Below are 16280 nucleotides of genomic sequence, written 5' to 3'. Positions count from 1 at the left end.
AGCGATCAACTCGGAATGACCCCCATAATGTATTAAAGGGCATCGTGAGCAGTTTTCATGAAAAACTGCTCCTAAGCCTTTATTTGTCTTTTTTTTTTTGGTAACCCACATCGCATTCCCCATACTTATCGTATAATGGGAAATGAGATCTGACTGAATTTACTAAAATAAAAAAAAATTGAGAAAAAACACAGCAGTGTGCCCTGTGATATTAATGCCAGCTCAGGCTGATGAAATCACATGGCATCACTGCGATAAGCAGCTTTTTACTGCATCAGGGGTCACAGCACTGAAGCAGGAAGTTTCGTGGAAGCAGTGGACAGCGGCTCCTGGGACTGGTAAGTATAAATCCCAAGGGGGAGGGCTGTTTGTGGCGTGGATTTCGTCACAACGGGAGGGATCTCGGCGGCGGTATCAACGGATGGTGGCGCATGCGCAGCAGGACTTCTGGGTAATTTTTTACAAAAGATACCCCGGTGATGCGGGCAGACAGGCATTGCAGGGACAGAGCTTTCTCGCAAGCTCCCTCCCTGCATGCGATAATTGATACATCCATGCGATGTAGTCAATTATCGCAGTGCGAGTTTGGTCGATATCTCACCACATCCACCTCATCAGATGCGGATACATTTGTCCCATAGAGAGAAATAGACAGAGGAGGGCCGTAGAGAGGTGAGGTAGAGGAGTAAAGGGGGTGGGGGGTTAGTGGGGGTAGGGGTATGTGTGAGAGAAACACCAGGCATATCATTTTATATAGCATCAATCTACAGTATACCATACTCACAAATCCCCCAAATCCCAAAATGATGTTATAGGTCATAATTGCATAAATAAGTCTAAAAACCATGACTCAAGCATGATACATACTGTATAATACTCAACAGAATTTGCTGCACTAGATAAGAAACTGTTAATAAAATAAATGAGCTCATGATGAAAAAAAAAAGGATCACTGTGATAAACCCTAAGTGGCCGGCTGTCATCAGATGGTGAATGTGTTGTACCTGCTCCTTCCCCGCCGTCGTCTGTCCTCCAGGAGAACTCCAGACCGAGCCTCCCCTTGATGTATATATATATAGATATAAAAACATAATAAATATATATATTATATATATATATACACACACACACTTTCTCTCTCAAGCTCACTCTCCCTCAACTTACCTATCACAGGGAGCTGTAGCAGATGTGGTACTAGCCGCCTAGTCCTGTGTAGCTCCGTCCCCTCCATTTCGTGTAGCTCCGTCTCCTCCATTTCGTGTAGCTCCGTCCCCTTTTCATGACGAGATCTGGCACTGTCACAGGAGGAGGAGAGTACACTGCAAACTTCTATTGAAAAGTCCCTGCCAAAATGGCCGCCGCCTCAGAGGAGACAGTTATTAAAGATACTAGAGGTGCATCCTCTAGTATCTTTAATAACTGTCTCCTCTGAGGCGGCGGTCATTTTTGGAGGGATGTTTACAATAGAAGCTTACATCGTCCTCTCCCCCTCCTGTGCCAGAACTCGGTTATGAAAAGTGGGCGGAGCATAGCGGCCAGGTCCGGCTCCAGGTCTACTAGAACCCTGAGCGATAAAATTTAAAAGCGCCACTCCCCCATACCCTAAGTGGGTGTGGCCTCGTAACTTCATATTATCAAACTATAAATAAATATATTTTTACACCCCATCTACGCACACAATTAGCAGCCTTACACATAACAGCCACAGTAGTGTTCCTTACACATAATTTCTCCAGTATACTGCCAGATACACATAATGTGCAGTGCCAGATAGACATGATATGCCCCCCAGCAGTGCCAGCTACACATGACATGCCCCCCAGCAGTGCCAGCTACACACAATATGCCCCCCAGCCGTGCCAGCTACACATGATAGAGTTCACTTTTTAGGGCAGGGTGCTGATCACAGGGAGGGCACATTTTAACGTTAGGAGGGCAAAATAATGTACATATTGTAATGCTTGGTGCTCTCCTACCTAGATGCCGAAACATGGAAAATTTAGGGACGTTGCTTTGTGGGGAAGGGGCGTGGCCACATAATAGTGGCAATTCGCATTACACCACACAGTAGTGCAGCTAATACAGATTGCACCAGGTAGAACCTCCTAGACACTTTGCGCCAGGCAGAGCACTGAGACACATTGCCTAGCCACAGGCGCCTAGCGGGAACACTACATGATATGCTCTACACATGACATGCCCCCCAGCAGTGCCAGCTACACATGACATGCCCCCCAGCAGTGCCAGCTACACATGACATTCCCCACAGCAGTGCCAGCTACACATGACATGCTCCCTAGCAGTGCCAGCTACATGTGACATTCCCCCCAGCAGTGCCAGATAAATGTGACATGCCCCCCAGCAGTGCCAGCTACACATGACATTCCCCCCAGCAGTGCCAGCTACACGTGACATGCCCCCCAGCAGTGCCAGCTACACATGACATGCTCCCTAGCAGTGCCAGATAAACGTGACATGCCCCCCAGCAGTGCCAGCTACACATGACATTCCCCCCAGCAGTGCCAGCTACAGCAGAGCCGGATACATAAGTGCCCCCACAGTGCCAGATACATAAGTGCCCCCACAGTGCCAGATACATAAGTGCCCCCACGGTGCCAGATACATAAGTGCCCCCACGGTGCCAGATACATAAGTGCCCCCACAGTGCCAGATACATAAGTGCCCCCACGGTGCCAGATACATAAGTGCCCCCACAGTGCCAGATACATAAGTGCACCCACAGTGCCAGATCCATAAATGCCCCCACAGTGCTAGATACATAAATGCCCCCACAGTGCCAGATCCATAAATGCCCCCACAGTGCCAGATCCATAAATGCCCCCACAGTGCCAGATACATAAATGTCCCCAGTGCCAGAAACATAAATGCCCCCACAGTGCAGATATGCTCCCACAGTGCCAGATACATAAGTGCCCCCACAGTGCCAGATACATAAATTCCCCCACAGTGCCAGATACATAAATGCCCCCACAGTGCAGATATGCTCCCACAGTGCCAGATACATAAGTGCTCCCACAGTGCCAGATACATAAGTGCCCCCACAGTGCCAGATACATAAGTGCCCCCACAGTGCCAGATACATAAGTGCCCCCACAGTGCCAGATGCATAAGTGCCCCCACAGTGCCAGATGCATAAGTGCCCCCACAGTGCCAGATGCATAAGTGCCCCCACAGTGCCAGATGCATAAGTGCCCCCACAGTGCCTGATGCATAAGTGCCCCCACAGTGCCAGATGCATAAGTGCCCCCACAGTGCCAGATACATAAGTGCCCCCACAGTGCCAGATACATAAATACCCCCACAGTGCATATATGACCAACAGTGCCCGATACATAAATGCAATACCTGCGGTGCTAGGTGTCGGGAGGGGGAGTCCTGTTGAGGGCGTGGGCGGACTGCTCAAAACTCCTGTGTGCGCTACACGGCACTGGCGTCTGACATCAGATGCCGGCGCCGCACAGCGCGCACACAAGAGGCCGGGACACTGCAGGCTGGCTCCATGCACGAATATGGCGGTGCCCATTAAGGGTGGCGCCCCACGCTGCCGCTCTATTCGAACATGCTTGGAGCCGGCCCTGATAGCGGCGGGCGGACGGCGGCATGAGCGATCCGGGCCCTCTCCTCTCTGTTAGAGAGGCAGGGCCCGGAACATCTGTGCCCGCAGCACCCCCTGATGGCAGGCCTGTCAGGCAGCATCGCATCCCCCATAGAAACCTATTGGTGAAGTGGCTACGGGTGGAAATGGAGGGATTGCAGCAGGTCTCTGAGATTTCCTTCCTGTGCTTCTTTAGATGCCACCATCGGTAACAACATCGGTGCCAGCCCCATGGCATGTGCAGTTTCTCCATCTGAGCACGGCCTGCTGTGTAAGTGGCTGTGCGGCTGTGAATGTAGCTGTTTTCCGCGACACGCCCACGTTGGCTTTGCTAACCCCCTGTTACATCCCAGGAGCGCCGGCTAAGATTCCCACACCATGCGCCTGATTCTGTGCTGCATCCCTGTGTGACTCAGACATGTGCACACCTATATCAGCTGCGTGCATGCACCACCGACACTGCATCCACCGCTGAACCCAATCCTGCGGCTCCTGTACGTTAAAGCTACGTTGCACTAGGATTTACTGCCCTTATTTATCAATGAGTGATGTATTTCAAGGTGAGTGATAACTTGCACCAGCCAATCAGCTCCTAACTGCCATGTTACAGACTGTGTTTGAAAAATGACAGTTAGAAGCTGATTGGCTGGTGCCATTTATCACTCACAGTGAAATTTATCACTCATTGATAAATAAGCATTTTCTGAAAAAAATTAGTTAAAGAAGTTAATTGATTGCTGTATTATTTTTCAGTATATCCGACTGCTGTACTCTCTAACGTCACCACTGCGGCCCAGCCAGCCTGCGGACTTCCACTGATCACCAGTCGGATAGTTGGCGGTACGGATGCTACTGAAGGAGAATGGCCCTGGCAGATCAGCATGCGGTACCTTGGTTCTCATATATGCGGGGGGTCTCTAATCTCCAACCAGTGGATACTGACGGCTGCACACTGCTTTGGATCGTAAGCTGCTCTCTGACTACCTACACAACAAGTCACATTGATAACCGATATGCCGCTGTAATGTCATCGGAGCAAGGGGATGTATTTACTAAAGTGCAATGTTGCCCATAGCAACCAACCAATCAGATTCTACTTATCATTTACCTAACACTTTCTAGAGTATAATAGCTAGAACGTGATTGGTTGCTACGGACAACATGTCCACTTCTTAAAACCCTGCACTTTACTAAATAAATATACCCCACAATGCAGTGGCTGAATTTTACTTATGCCCCCCGCCCAGTAAAATCCGCCACTGCAGCAAGTGAGCCAGTTGCAGTCTGTGACCGCACTGGCCATACAGTGACTGGCAGTGATTACTTTGATTGGAAGTCCTACCTGCCAGTCAACCCCAGTATTTTCTTACTTTAATGGGCCTTACACACTGCCCGATAGGCCGCCGAGTTGCCCGACAGCCGATACAGCCGACCCGGCGGCGAGGGCTGACGGAGGACTGAAGTTTCTTCACTCCCTGGCGTCACCCGGTCCCATAGCCCTGCTGCTAATATGGACGATATTGTTCATGTTGGCATGCAGCCATAAACGAGCCTGCACCAATGATGAACGAGCCTGGGGCCGCGAATCGTTCATCGTTGGTGCCTACACACATTAATGAACAAGATCGTTCATATCGCTCAGTGTGTAGGGCCTATAAGACGTCTCACTCAAATTTACATGTCTAGAGATTTGCCAAATTGTTAACACTCATTTATTTTTACAAATGTGAAAATCAGAAACTCCCGTGCGAAGAACGTGCAGAACAGCTAGTATAGGTATGAAAGGAAAACATTCATCAGTCAGTTTAGGTCTAAGGAACGTGTGGTGGACAATGTTGGGTGAACGCTGAGGTCCTGTCACAAAGACACCACAACTGTCACCGCTATTCCCTGACTTACTGTACTACGTGTGAAATACTTCCAGCATATTGCACACACACCACCACCGTACTTCTAGAGTTTTACAAAAGGTGTCTGGCTTTGTCACCTAGGTCTCAAAATCCATCAGACTACACCATTGTCCTGGGCGAGTACCAGCTGGATGTTACCAGCCCTCACCAGATCACCTCCGGAGTGCGGAGTATAACGGTGAACTCCCAGTACACCAGTGTGGGATCCAACGGAGACATTGCTCTGATGGAACTGTCCAGTCCTATCACCTATACCGAGTACATCCTTCCGGTGTGCGTGCCTACAGCCTCGATGAGCTTCCCGTCCGGGATGAACTGCTGGGTAACTGGATGGGGTACCATAGGATATGGCGGTAAGTATACATATAATAATTATCTTGCATGGTAGAGATGACCCAGTCATTAATTCTATGAAGAAGAAAAACTGCTGTCCGTGAGACTCCTATTCCACACATAGTAACTATCCCCCAATGTATCACCAGTAGCATGGAGAAAGCAGCTTCATGGCAGGATTGGTGTCATCAAGTGAGGCAGACCTGATCGCAAGAGCTAAAAATTTCTCTAATGGGCAAAACCATGTGCACTGCAGGTGGGGCAGATGTGCAGAGAGAGTTAGATGTGGGTGGGTTATAGTGTTTCTGCAGGGTAAATACTGGCTGCTTTATTTTTACACTGCAATTTAGATTTCAGTTTGCACCCCCCCCCACCCAAATCTAACTCTCTCTGCACATGTTACATCTGCCACACCTGCGGTGCACATGGTTTTGCCTGTTAGAGAAAAAAAATTGCTGTTGTGATCAGATCTGAATTAGGTCCACTGACAGAGGATGAGACAATCATGATGGAGGAGTAGAGTCAGGTGTTTGCGGGAGGGGTAAAGGAAGCCGCACACAGGAATAGGAGCTGTGCGGAGCAGGAGAGTGGAGGGGTCTGGAGGCGGCAGGATGCGCAGGAACCCAGTGAGCGTGCACTCTGTGTAAATGGCATCCATGCCTCTCAGTCTCCAAAGATGACATTTATAAGAGCCACAGATTTACTAATGGTTGGTTTTAAAAACCCACCCAAACAATGGACCTGCCTGAGGCAGGCGGATTAGGTCTCGTCTGTCTCGTACCCTCTATGCAAGGTGGTCCAGCAGTTGGATGAGCGTGAGCTCCATGTGCCCATAATCTATAATCCTGTTTGTTCTCCTCTGTATACATCTGGATTGTCTGACTGTCACCTGTGGTTCTGTCTTTCATCCCTGAAAGCTATTGGGACCGTCCTTTCTTGTGCTGTATCTTGCCAATGGTGTCTTCTTTCATGCTATGCTTTATTCCAGGTTATGCTCCAATGTTGGCTTGAGTATTAGTGCATTGCTGTCTTTCTGCAGTGACCCTTCCATCCCCGGGAACTCTGCAGCAAGTGCAGGTGCCACTAATCAACAACAGTGCATGCAACCAGATGTACCTCACCGGCTCCACTGCTACTCCTGGCTCCACAATCATCCCTAGCGACCAGATCTGTGCCGGCTACCAGGCTGGGCAGAAGGACTCCTGCCAGGTAGGTCTTCCCAGATAAGTTTCTACTGATCCCTGGTGATACCATCTATAATCACAGAAGTATTGTATAGCAGGGAACCACGTCCGGCAATCCGCACAAGATATAGGGGGTAATTCAGACCTGATCGCTGGGCTGCGATTTTTGCAGCCCTGCGATCAGATAGTTGCCGCCTACAGGGGAGTGTATTTTAGCTGTGGAAGTGTGCGAACGCCTGTGTAGCAGAGCGGTACAAATAGATTGTTATGCCTGATGGGAAATTTACCACTGCCCATGACTACAAATTATCAACCTAACCTGAGCAAATGAACTTCAAAAAACATAAATTTTTATTACCTATTAACTTTGTAAATACTGTATATATCTAGCGATGGTAATGTTTGTGATGAGACCAGTGAATGGGGGTATTGGACTGCTATCCCTAATGGTCATTCCACAGGACTGTTTTACGCTAAGACTATGGGTTGGTTTTATTTATTAATATTTAAATTGTTCCCCAAGTATTGCACTATTGAACTCTTAATGTAACTTTGGATGCAGAGGGGCACCACATGTCTCTGAATATTCTTGAATGTCGCCTGGTGGTCTTCCCACTGATTAACAAGATTTTCCAGGCAGGAGGTCATGTAGTAGCAGCTGAAATCCCTGGCGTGTCATAAGCGTGTGAGGGGCTAATTCTGTGCGTTTATGGACACTGTCTGAGAGTTGGAGCAAGGCTACCTTCATTAGCATCTATTGTTCTCTCCTAGAAATGTGTAGACAGGTGGCAGAAAATAAGAAGGTGGTCTCCTGCACAGAACTTTTCCTTCCTCCCTTCCATCTATAATCCTTACTTTGGCAGATCCAATTAGCAGAGACCACCACCGCTTGGACAGCCCTGAAAGGCAGGTCTACCCCTGTGGGAATTAAAGACTTTGTAATCAGGTGCAGCACATGATCAGTTAGTTCTGAATTAAATCTGGTCTGGTGTTGAGGTGTGAAGTTCTTCCAGAACCTAGGATATACATGGGAGACTGCTGAAGATCTGTTTCACCTCTGAGGACATGTTAAAGGCATCACCACATCGGGGGTAGCACGCTGGTTCTGCGGTAATTGCCTGCTGGAGCAGGGTGACTGAGACCCAGAGTATGGCCAAGTGGCTAGTATCCTTCAAAAGAAAGACTGGAACAGAGGCAGTGTGAGCAGGGCAACAGGGAGCCATTTTCCTGCATTACCCTTGCCATTGCTTAAAGTGGTCTTAGAGAGGTGGTGGAACTCAACCCCCTCCCCACGGCGCCCATGCAACAAAGGTATTGCGCTCGCCTTAAAAAAGGGGCCTGATCTCAAAAAAAGGTGCGTGTTACACAATAGTAATAATGCCCACAGTAGTAGCACCCCATAATACACATAATGCCCACAGCAGTAGCGCCTCTTACACACTGCCCACAGTGGTAGTGCCCCTTATATAGAGCCCATAGTAGTGGTGCCCCTTATGCAATGCCCACAATAGCAGTGCCCCTTATGTCCCCAGGAGTGATGCCCCTTATGTAGTGCCCCCTTTACAATGCCCTCATTGGTAGTGCCCCCAGTAGTAATGTTGCCTGTAGTAATGCTCCCAGTCATTTAGCTCTTGTAGTTATGCCCCCTTGTAGTTTTACCCCCAGTTGTAATGCCTCCAAGTAGTAATGCCCCCAGTAGTTTAGCCCCTGTAGTTACGCCCCCTGTAGTTATGCCCCTGTAGTTATTCCCCCAGTAGTAACGCCCTCCTGTAGTTAGCCCCCTTGTAGTTTGCCCCCAGCAGATGCCCCCCAGTAGTTTGCACCCAGTAGTAATGTCTCCCAGTAGTTTGCCCCAGTAGTAATGCCCTCCTGTAGTTTGCCCCCCTTAGTAATGTCCCCCAGTAGTTATGCCCCCAGTAGTAATGCCCCCCTGTAGTTTGCCCCCAGTAGTTAGCCCCCTTATAGTTTGCCCCCCACCAGATGCCTCTCAGTAGTTTGCCCCCCTGTTGTAATGCCCTCCTGTAGTTTGCCCCCGTGGTAATGTCTTCCAGTAGTTTGCCCCCCAGTAGTTTTTCCCCAGTAAATGCCCCTCAGTAGTTTGCCCCCCAGTAGATGCCCCTCCGTAGTTTGCCCCCAGTAGATGCCCCTCAGTAGTTTGCCCCCCAGTAGATGCCACCAGTAGTAATGGCCCCAGTAGTTTGCCCCCCGTAGTAATGCCCCCCCCAGTTGTTTGCCCCCAGTAGATGCTCCTCAGTAGTTTGCCCCCCAGTAGATGCCGCTACACAAATAAAAAAATAAAAATACACAGCAGGCCATACTTACCAAGCCCCGCTCCGTGTCCAGCCACAGCAGTCACCTGGGCGTCCGCTCCTCTGCACTATGGGAGAGACTAGCGCGCAATGACAGAGCCGGAAGCTGGAGCTCAGTACTGAGCTCCTGCCTCCAGCTGCCGCTGCGGAGAGGGAGACGGGCGCCTGTCATCTCCCTGCAGCGGCGCCGGGGACACATCGGGTGAGGTGAGCCAGAGGAGGCAGAACTGCGTTCCATCTCCGAGTGGAACTGACGGAACGCAGTTCCGCCCCGTTCCGGCTCACTTTAACCCCTGACCCTAGCAGCATCTGAGTTATGAGATATAGAACTGTGCTTGCTTGCCTCTGGACTGATATAGAGTTTATGGGGAGTAGTAATGAGACTGGTAATACCCTGGCATGTTACCTCATGTGTTACATTGTGCAGTGTTTATAGAGATTATTGTATTGCACTTGTTGTAGGTGTTTTTCATGCAATATAGGTGCTGTCTGTGATACATTTCTCATTACCTGTGTAATGTAATTGCTAAACCCAATGATCTGTCCTGTGCAGCGGATTACGGTTCCAGGTACCCTCACAATGTTGAAGAACTGGTACCCATAAAGAAGAACCATGACTACCCTGATATAGGGTATATGTAATAGGTTCCAATTTGGTGGAATTGGTGTGATATAGACACTAAATTTAAAGTGGCAATTTGTGTTAAGGAAAAACCAGATCAGTTTTGCTTTAAAACAAATGGCTGTTTTAAATGCAGTGGCCATATAACTAAACAGAACAGATTGATGCCTGTGCTGTGTGACGGATTCTATTGCAGGTGTTGCCTGATGGTGGTATGATGCGGGAAGTTGTCTTTTACTCCAACACTCTATTCCCAGCAACACTGTTGCTCCTTCCTTTTCTCCCCACCACAGCAGAGAGGCAAGGGTTGCACAGTAAATGCACAACCAGTGATTAAAAAGACAACTTTTTTATTATGACCCCAGGAGGAGTTTCAGAGTAGGTACACTGTAGCTCTTGTGAATTTTTCCTAGTGTGACTCGTCAGGCTCTCTTTCTTCTCTTCACATTGTAAATATGGACAGTATTCCTCAGAGTGTGATAAAAAAAGCCCATAGGGGTCTATTCTATTGGCATCTAAAGATGGCATTACCCATCAGATCCAAGTGATGCATTCTTTCATTTGTTGCATATGCTAAAAGCAGCCCAACCTCCAAAAATTGCATTTTTTGAGGTTTCACCCCAAAAAAGCTTTCATGTATCCCACCGTCAGTCTTTTGAAGAAATGGTCCAACAACAGTTCCTTACAGAGTACTTACTATGACTTGTAGCTACACATACAATAGACAATGAACATTTACAGTAGGGCTGCCGGGCGCTGTCACTTTGCAGCATCACTTTACTGCACCGGGGGTCACAGCACACACAGGAGAACCGATCACCGGCTCCTGGATGAGTAAGGGGCCTATTTATCACCATCCGCATCTAAGGATGGTGTCAAAATTGCCCAAAATCATGAAATCTGCTCCAAATGCCATTTAATACATTTAATACATTTAAGTGACACTAAAATAAGGGGTGAAAACAGAGAATCACCTTTTTCACATTTTTTTGTAAAAATAATGATAATAAATAGGCTTCTAAAGCTATACAGCGTGTGTGGGCTACATGAAACGGGTGTGGTTCATAGGGCCGACAGGTCAAAAGGTCGACATGAGTTTTTAATGTTTTTTTTGGTGTCGATTTCTCCGTACAGTGGTGGTCATTCCGAGTTGTTCGCTCTGTATTTTTCTTCGCATCGCAGCGATTTTCCACTAACTGCGCATGCGCAATGTCCGCACTGCGACTGCGCCAAGTAAATTTGCTATGCAGTTAGGTATTTTACTCACGGTTTTTTCTTCGTTCTGGTGATTGTAATGTGAGTGACAGGAAGTGGGTGTTTCTGGGCGGAAACAGGCCGTTTTATGGGTGTGTGCGAAAAAACGCTACCGTTTCTGGGAAAAACGCGGGAGTGGCTGGAGAAACGGGGGAGTGTCTGGACGAACGCTGGGTGTGTTTGTGACGTCAAACCAGGAACGACAAGCACTGAACTGATCGCAGATGCCGAGTAAGTCTGGAGCTACTCAGAAACTGCTAAGAGAGGTCTAATCGCAATATTGCGAATCCGTCGGTCGCAATTTTGATAAGCTAAGATTCACTCCCAGTAGGCGGCGACTTAGCGTGAGTAAATCTGCTAAAAGCAGCTTGCGAGCGAACAACTCGGAATGAGGGCCCGTGACCAGGAACCCCAATTAGAGCACCGTGTCCCCTCGCTTCGCTCGCCATGCTTCGGACAAGGTGCCTCACTCCGCTACTGCTGTGCTCGGCACAGGTGACTATTCCCAATCGTAGTCCGCGTGGATCGTTAAGTATGAAAAAGTCCAAAAAAAGATTAAAAAAAATAAAAAACTCATGTTGACCTTCTGACCTGTCGCCCTAGAACAGGTCAACCTAGAGTCTCTGACAAACCTTGAAACCCTGTCGACCTAGTTTAATGTCTACCAATAGTGGTCGACCTAAACATTGTCGACCTAGTTACTGTCGACTTAGAGACCGGATCTCCATGAAAAGCAGCCAGTATTTACCCTGCATGCAAAAAACAATGAATGTATTCCCCCTCCCCCCTTGCAGTGCAACAGGGTTTGTTCCAGATACAAAAATATACTGTGTGTGTGTGTGTGTGTGTATATACATATATATATATATATATATATATATATATATATGTATATATATATATATGTATATATAATAAATCTTTTCACCCGGCACTCAGTAATGGATACAGTAAATTACTTGCTGCGGTGCCCTCCGTGGGAAGACTGCGCTGCCCGATACGGTACAAGGGTCCGGCGGCACTCGTGCAGACTGAGACAGCTTGTTAAGCAAAAAAAAAGGTCTCTCTAGTCCATCCTACGGCGTTACGGGGTTCAACCCCGTCGATATTACCAAAGATAGATAACGGAAAGCTAGTATTCACATAAGACGTTGTATGCCCAGATGTTCGTTGAGTTACCGGGGAGCTAGGGTGTTTAACCTGTGAATCCATCTACATTCTCTCTGCAAGAGTATTTTGCCACGATTGCCACCTCGGTGTGAGGCTGGCACGTGTTCAATGATAATGGCTCTAATGCTCGCTATATTGTGTCGAGGTACCGGTTGATCACTAGTACCTTTTTCTAAGGCTAGTTTAATTGAGCTACGGTGTCCTGCCATTCACTCACAGAATTGCCTCTGGGTTTTGCCCACATAGGCTAATCCACATGGGCATTTTAACATGTAAACCACACGTGTAGTGGTACATGTGACCCGATGATTGATCCTATATGATTTGCCCGTAAGGGGATGGTTAAAAGTGGAACCAGTCAATAGAGTGTTATAAGTAGAACAGCCCAAACATTTAAAGCATCCCAATTTGGGTCTTGGGAAGTGGGATTGTTTCTGTTTGGTGATTGGGAAGACATCCAGCTTCACTACTAGATACTAGATAGGCTATGTTTTTGCCCCTTTTGTAACTTGGGAGCAAACCGCTATTTTGTAAAACTGGTAAATCTTTGTTTGAACTGATTAGTAGCCAAAACGATTTGGCTGATTTAGTAGTTCGCTGTGTAACCGTGGTAAATTTATTAACCCAAGGGATCAATATGTTGCCGGTATTGTTACTACCTGCCTGTGTAGTGGCTCGTCCTAGCAGCGCCCGTTCTCTGGGCATATTAAGGACTTTGGCTTTAGTGATACTAAGTTCACTCCTGGGGTACCCTCTTTGTAAGAATTTGTCCAACATGAGGTTGATGGCCTGTTCACATTCAGTAGGATCCGATGTGATTCGTCTAACCCTTAAAAATTGACTGTAAGGCAACCCTTTCCGAAGAGCTATAGGGTGGAAACTATCGTGGCTCAATAGAGAGTTTCTGTCAGTGGGTTTAACGTACAAAGATGTCCTAATCAAACCATCATGTATCTGCACATCAAGAAAATGAATGGAAAATGGGCTCATCTCATATGTAAATTTGACAACATCGCATTATGGGAATCCAAAAGGTTCTTTAAAGCTAGTTCTGTACCCTGCCAAAATATCAGCAAGTCGTCTATATACCTTCTGTAATAGTAACCGTGCGGATTAATATGTGTACTTAGCCCCAATTGGCTAATTTAAATGAAATACATGAAGGCGTTGGCGTACTATGGGGCCCCCGGGGACCCCATCGCACACCCCGCCCTCTGCAGAAAAAACCTACCATTAAAGGTAAAATAATTACGGGTAAGTACTAGCCACAGCAAATGCAAGAAAAACGATACCTGAGGTCCTAGATTTGCAGCGTTATCAGTAATCCGATGCTGTACTGCCTCTACGCCTGCACTATGTAGAATACAGGTGTAGAGGCTAGTCACATCCACTCCACACATGATCAAATCTCCGGGTATAGGAACCAAGGCCTCCAATTCAATTAGCAGAGTAGTAATGTCTTTTAAATAGGAAGGTACTCTCTGTATAGATGGAAATCGGATGATATAAGGAGTCTCTGGCAGACACTACGGGCCATCCCGTAGGGTTCACCAATGATTTATGAATCTTGGGGACCGTGTAGAAGAGGGGGACCCTGGGAAAATCCACCTTCAAGGCATTCATAATCTCAGTTATAGTGCCATCCATATGTGCCGAACTCAATACATCATCCAATTCCCTTTTAAATCTCAAAGTAGGGCCAACAGACAGTATATGTTTCAACATCATCTAATTGGCGGTTACACTCTTATAAATAATCAGATAGATCCTGCACAACTACGGCACCCCCTTTATCGGCATTGCGTATAATGAGGTCAGTTCTCTGTGCCAAGTTGTTTACCGCAGTCCATTCATCTTTGTTCAGATCATTATATACTACCTGACTGGGAGGAGTAGAAGCTTCATCGTCCAACAATCGTGAGAAAGTCTTAATAGAGGGATTGTATGACACTGGGTCAAATTTGGAATGTGCCATTATTGTTAGGGTCTCCTGCCCTGTGCTGCCACGTCGTCATGGCAACCGGGAGGCAAGTGCTAGCGGAGTAACCTGAGCGCAGCTGATACTCCGGTTCGGGTCTTTTGCTGTGCAGTGGTTGCAGGCTCTGTGCACGGCAGGGGATCCGGTGCTGGTTTTTGTGCTCACAGTCTGTGAGGTCTGAGTGGGGCGTGGACAGCACCTGCTATATAAACCCTCTTCTCAGGTTAGGCAGATGCTGCTGAATCTTTGTTGGTTAGTCAGTTCCTGAAAGTTAGCTAGTACTGTGTAACTTTGTATTTGCTTGTTGCTTACTGCAAATAGGCCTTGGGATCTGGTACTACACTCTGCCAATCCAGACCTAGCAGTAAGACTGGAGTCAGTCGTTTAACCTGCTGGGGTTCTTTTGCTACTCTGTGAACCTAGCAAGTTTGCGGCTGTATTCTCAGACTTGCCTGCCAAAATCCTTTCTCACTGTGCAAGGTGTCCAGGTGTCAGTTTAGTGGCAGTAAACTGAACCGGTGCACTGCAAGTGAGGACTAGGATTGTGGGGACTCTCCTTGTGTCTATTATTCTATCTCTGACCAAGGAGTTTACTGCCACACCCGTTGGTAACCCTTTAGGCTTTTGCTGTTGCCCTTCGCAACAGCATTTCGGGTTCTCTACGTATTAAATCACAACATCTCGCTTCTTTCCATCTGAGCATTCATAATACTAGGGAGACACCCAGTTTCTTAGCCTTTGGGCTTCTCTGTTCACTTTGTGTTTATTTTGTTACTCTATCACCTTCTGTGTATGTAATGTCATATTCCCCAGTCTGTCTGTGAGTTCATTTGTTTTGCATCCCTCTCCGTTCAGACACCAGTACATTCCTGCTGGCACTGGTGTGCATAACAATTATTTTCTTTAATTCGATGGGAATCTGCTCTGATGGCGGCATGAACGGTCTCGTACCAAAGTGTTCTTTAATCCTCAGTGTCCGATTGAGGTTGGAAACATCAGCTTTCCACTGCAGAGGGTCAGGAAGAGTGGTGGGGACAAAGGACAATCCTTTTGATAGAACTTTATTTTCTTCAAAAGTAAGGGGAGAAGAGAGTACTGTACTATATATATATATATATATATATATATATATATATATATATAAACTTTTTGCTTTACTATCAACTCAGAATTAGGCCACTTGTGGGACATCAATATGAATTACTCAGGATAAGTGTCCAAGCCATGTAGCTGTGTGATGAGCTATCTCAGCAGTGACTCCATGCAATGTCTGCCATGCATGCACACAATAAAGAAAAATGTAAATTGTGTGTTTTCCCCAAAGCATTTAAATTGCTGACGGTTATCGTTTTATCTTGCAGGGAGACTCTGGAGGACCCCTGGTTTGTGCCGTTCAGGGCGTTTGGTTTCTAGTGGGCGTTGTGAGCTGGGGAAATGGGTGCGCCTTGGCTAACCGGCCCGGAGTTTACACCTATGTACCTGATTACTATAGTTGGATCAATAGCAAAGAAGCCAGTGGAGCATCAAGAAGCGTCATGTCCCCATTTTCTGTTTTGATGGCATCATTGTTGCTCCTAATGACCTGTTAATTACTGCACAGATTTTATTATTAATTACCATATTAATAATGCTGTACAGAAACTTACATTTGTGAATATTTTACAATAATAATAAAAAATGATTTCCTCTGAAAGAAATGTATTTAGAGATCTCATCAGACAACGAGATAGATACATTTTGCATGTGGACCCGCATTAAGCAGAGAACACCCTGATCCGCTCAGCAGTGCCCAGAATAAGGAGACTTTGCATGCTGTAAACAGCACTGCATGAATTTGCAGCTCCATACACACTGGGGTAGTAGCACCAACGTAGGCACAGAACAGCGCAAAATGATATTTTTGT

The 16280-nt window shown here is 47.1% G+C and overlaps 1 protein-coding gene across 1 annotated transcript; it reads left to right on the top strand.

The window, feature by feature from the left end:
• Positions 1–214: 214 nt before the first annotated feature.
• Positions 215–15968, top strand: LOC134944427 (serine protease 33-like). Its single transcript, XM_063933005.1, has 5 exons — positions 215–338; positions 4370–4580; positions 5608–5879; positions 6899–7068; positions 15738–15968. Exons 1-5 carry the CDS (start codon positions 215–217, stop codon positions 15963–15965), a joined length of 1005 nt encoding a protein of 334 aa, XP_063789075.1. The 3' UTR covers positions 15966–15968.
• Positions 15969–16280: the final 312 nt, after the last annotated feature.

This window comes from Pseudophryne corroboree, chromosome 7, assembly GCF_028390025.1.
Source record: "Pseudophryne corroboree isolate aPseCor3 chromosome 7, aPseCor3.hap2, whole genome shotgun sequence".
Taxonomy (NCBI): Eukaryota; Metazoa; Chordata; class Amphibia; order Anura; family Myobatrachidae; genus Pseudophryne; species Pseudophryne corroboree.
This window is presented reverse-complemented; position numbering and strand designations above follow the sequence as displayed.

Coding starts and splice junctions, on each gene's coding strand:
- LOC134944427 (XM_063933005.1), top strand. CDS start 215: ATGCCAGCTCAGGCTGATGAAATCACATGGCATCACTGCGATAAGCAG. Junction 339..4,369: donor GACAGCGGCTCCTGGGACTG/GTAAGTATAAAT, acceptor ATTATTTTTCAG/TATATCCGACTGCTGTACTC. Junction 4,581..5,607: donor GCTGCACACTGCTTTGGATC/GTAAGCTGCTCT, acceptor TTTGTCACCTAG/GTCTCAAAATCCATCAGACT.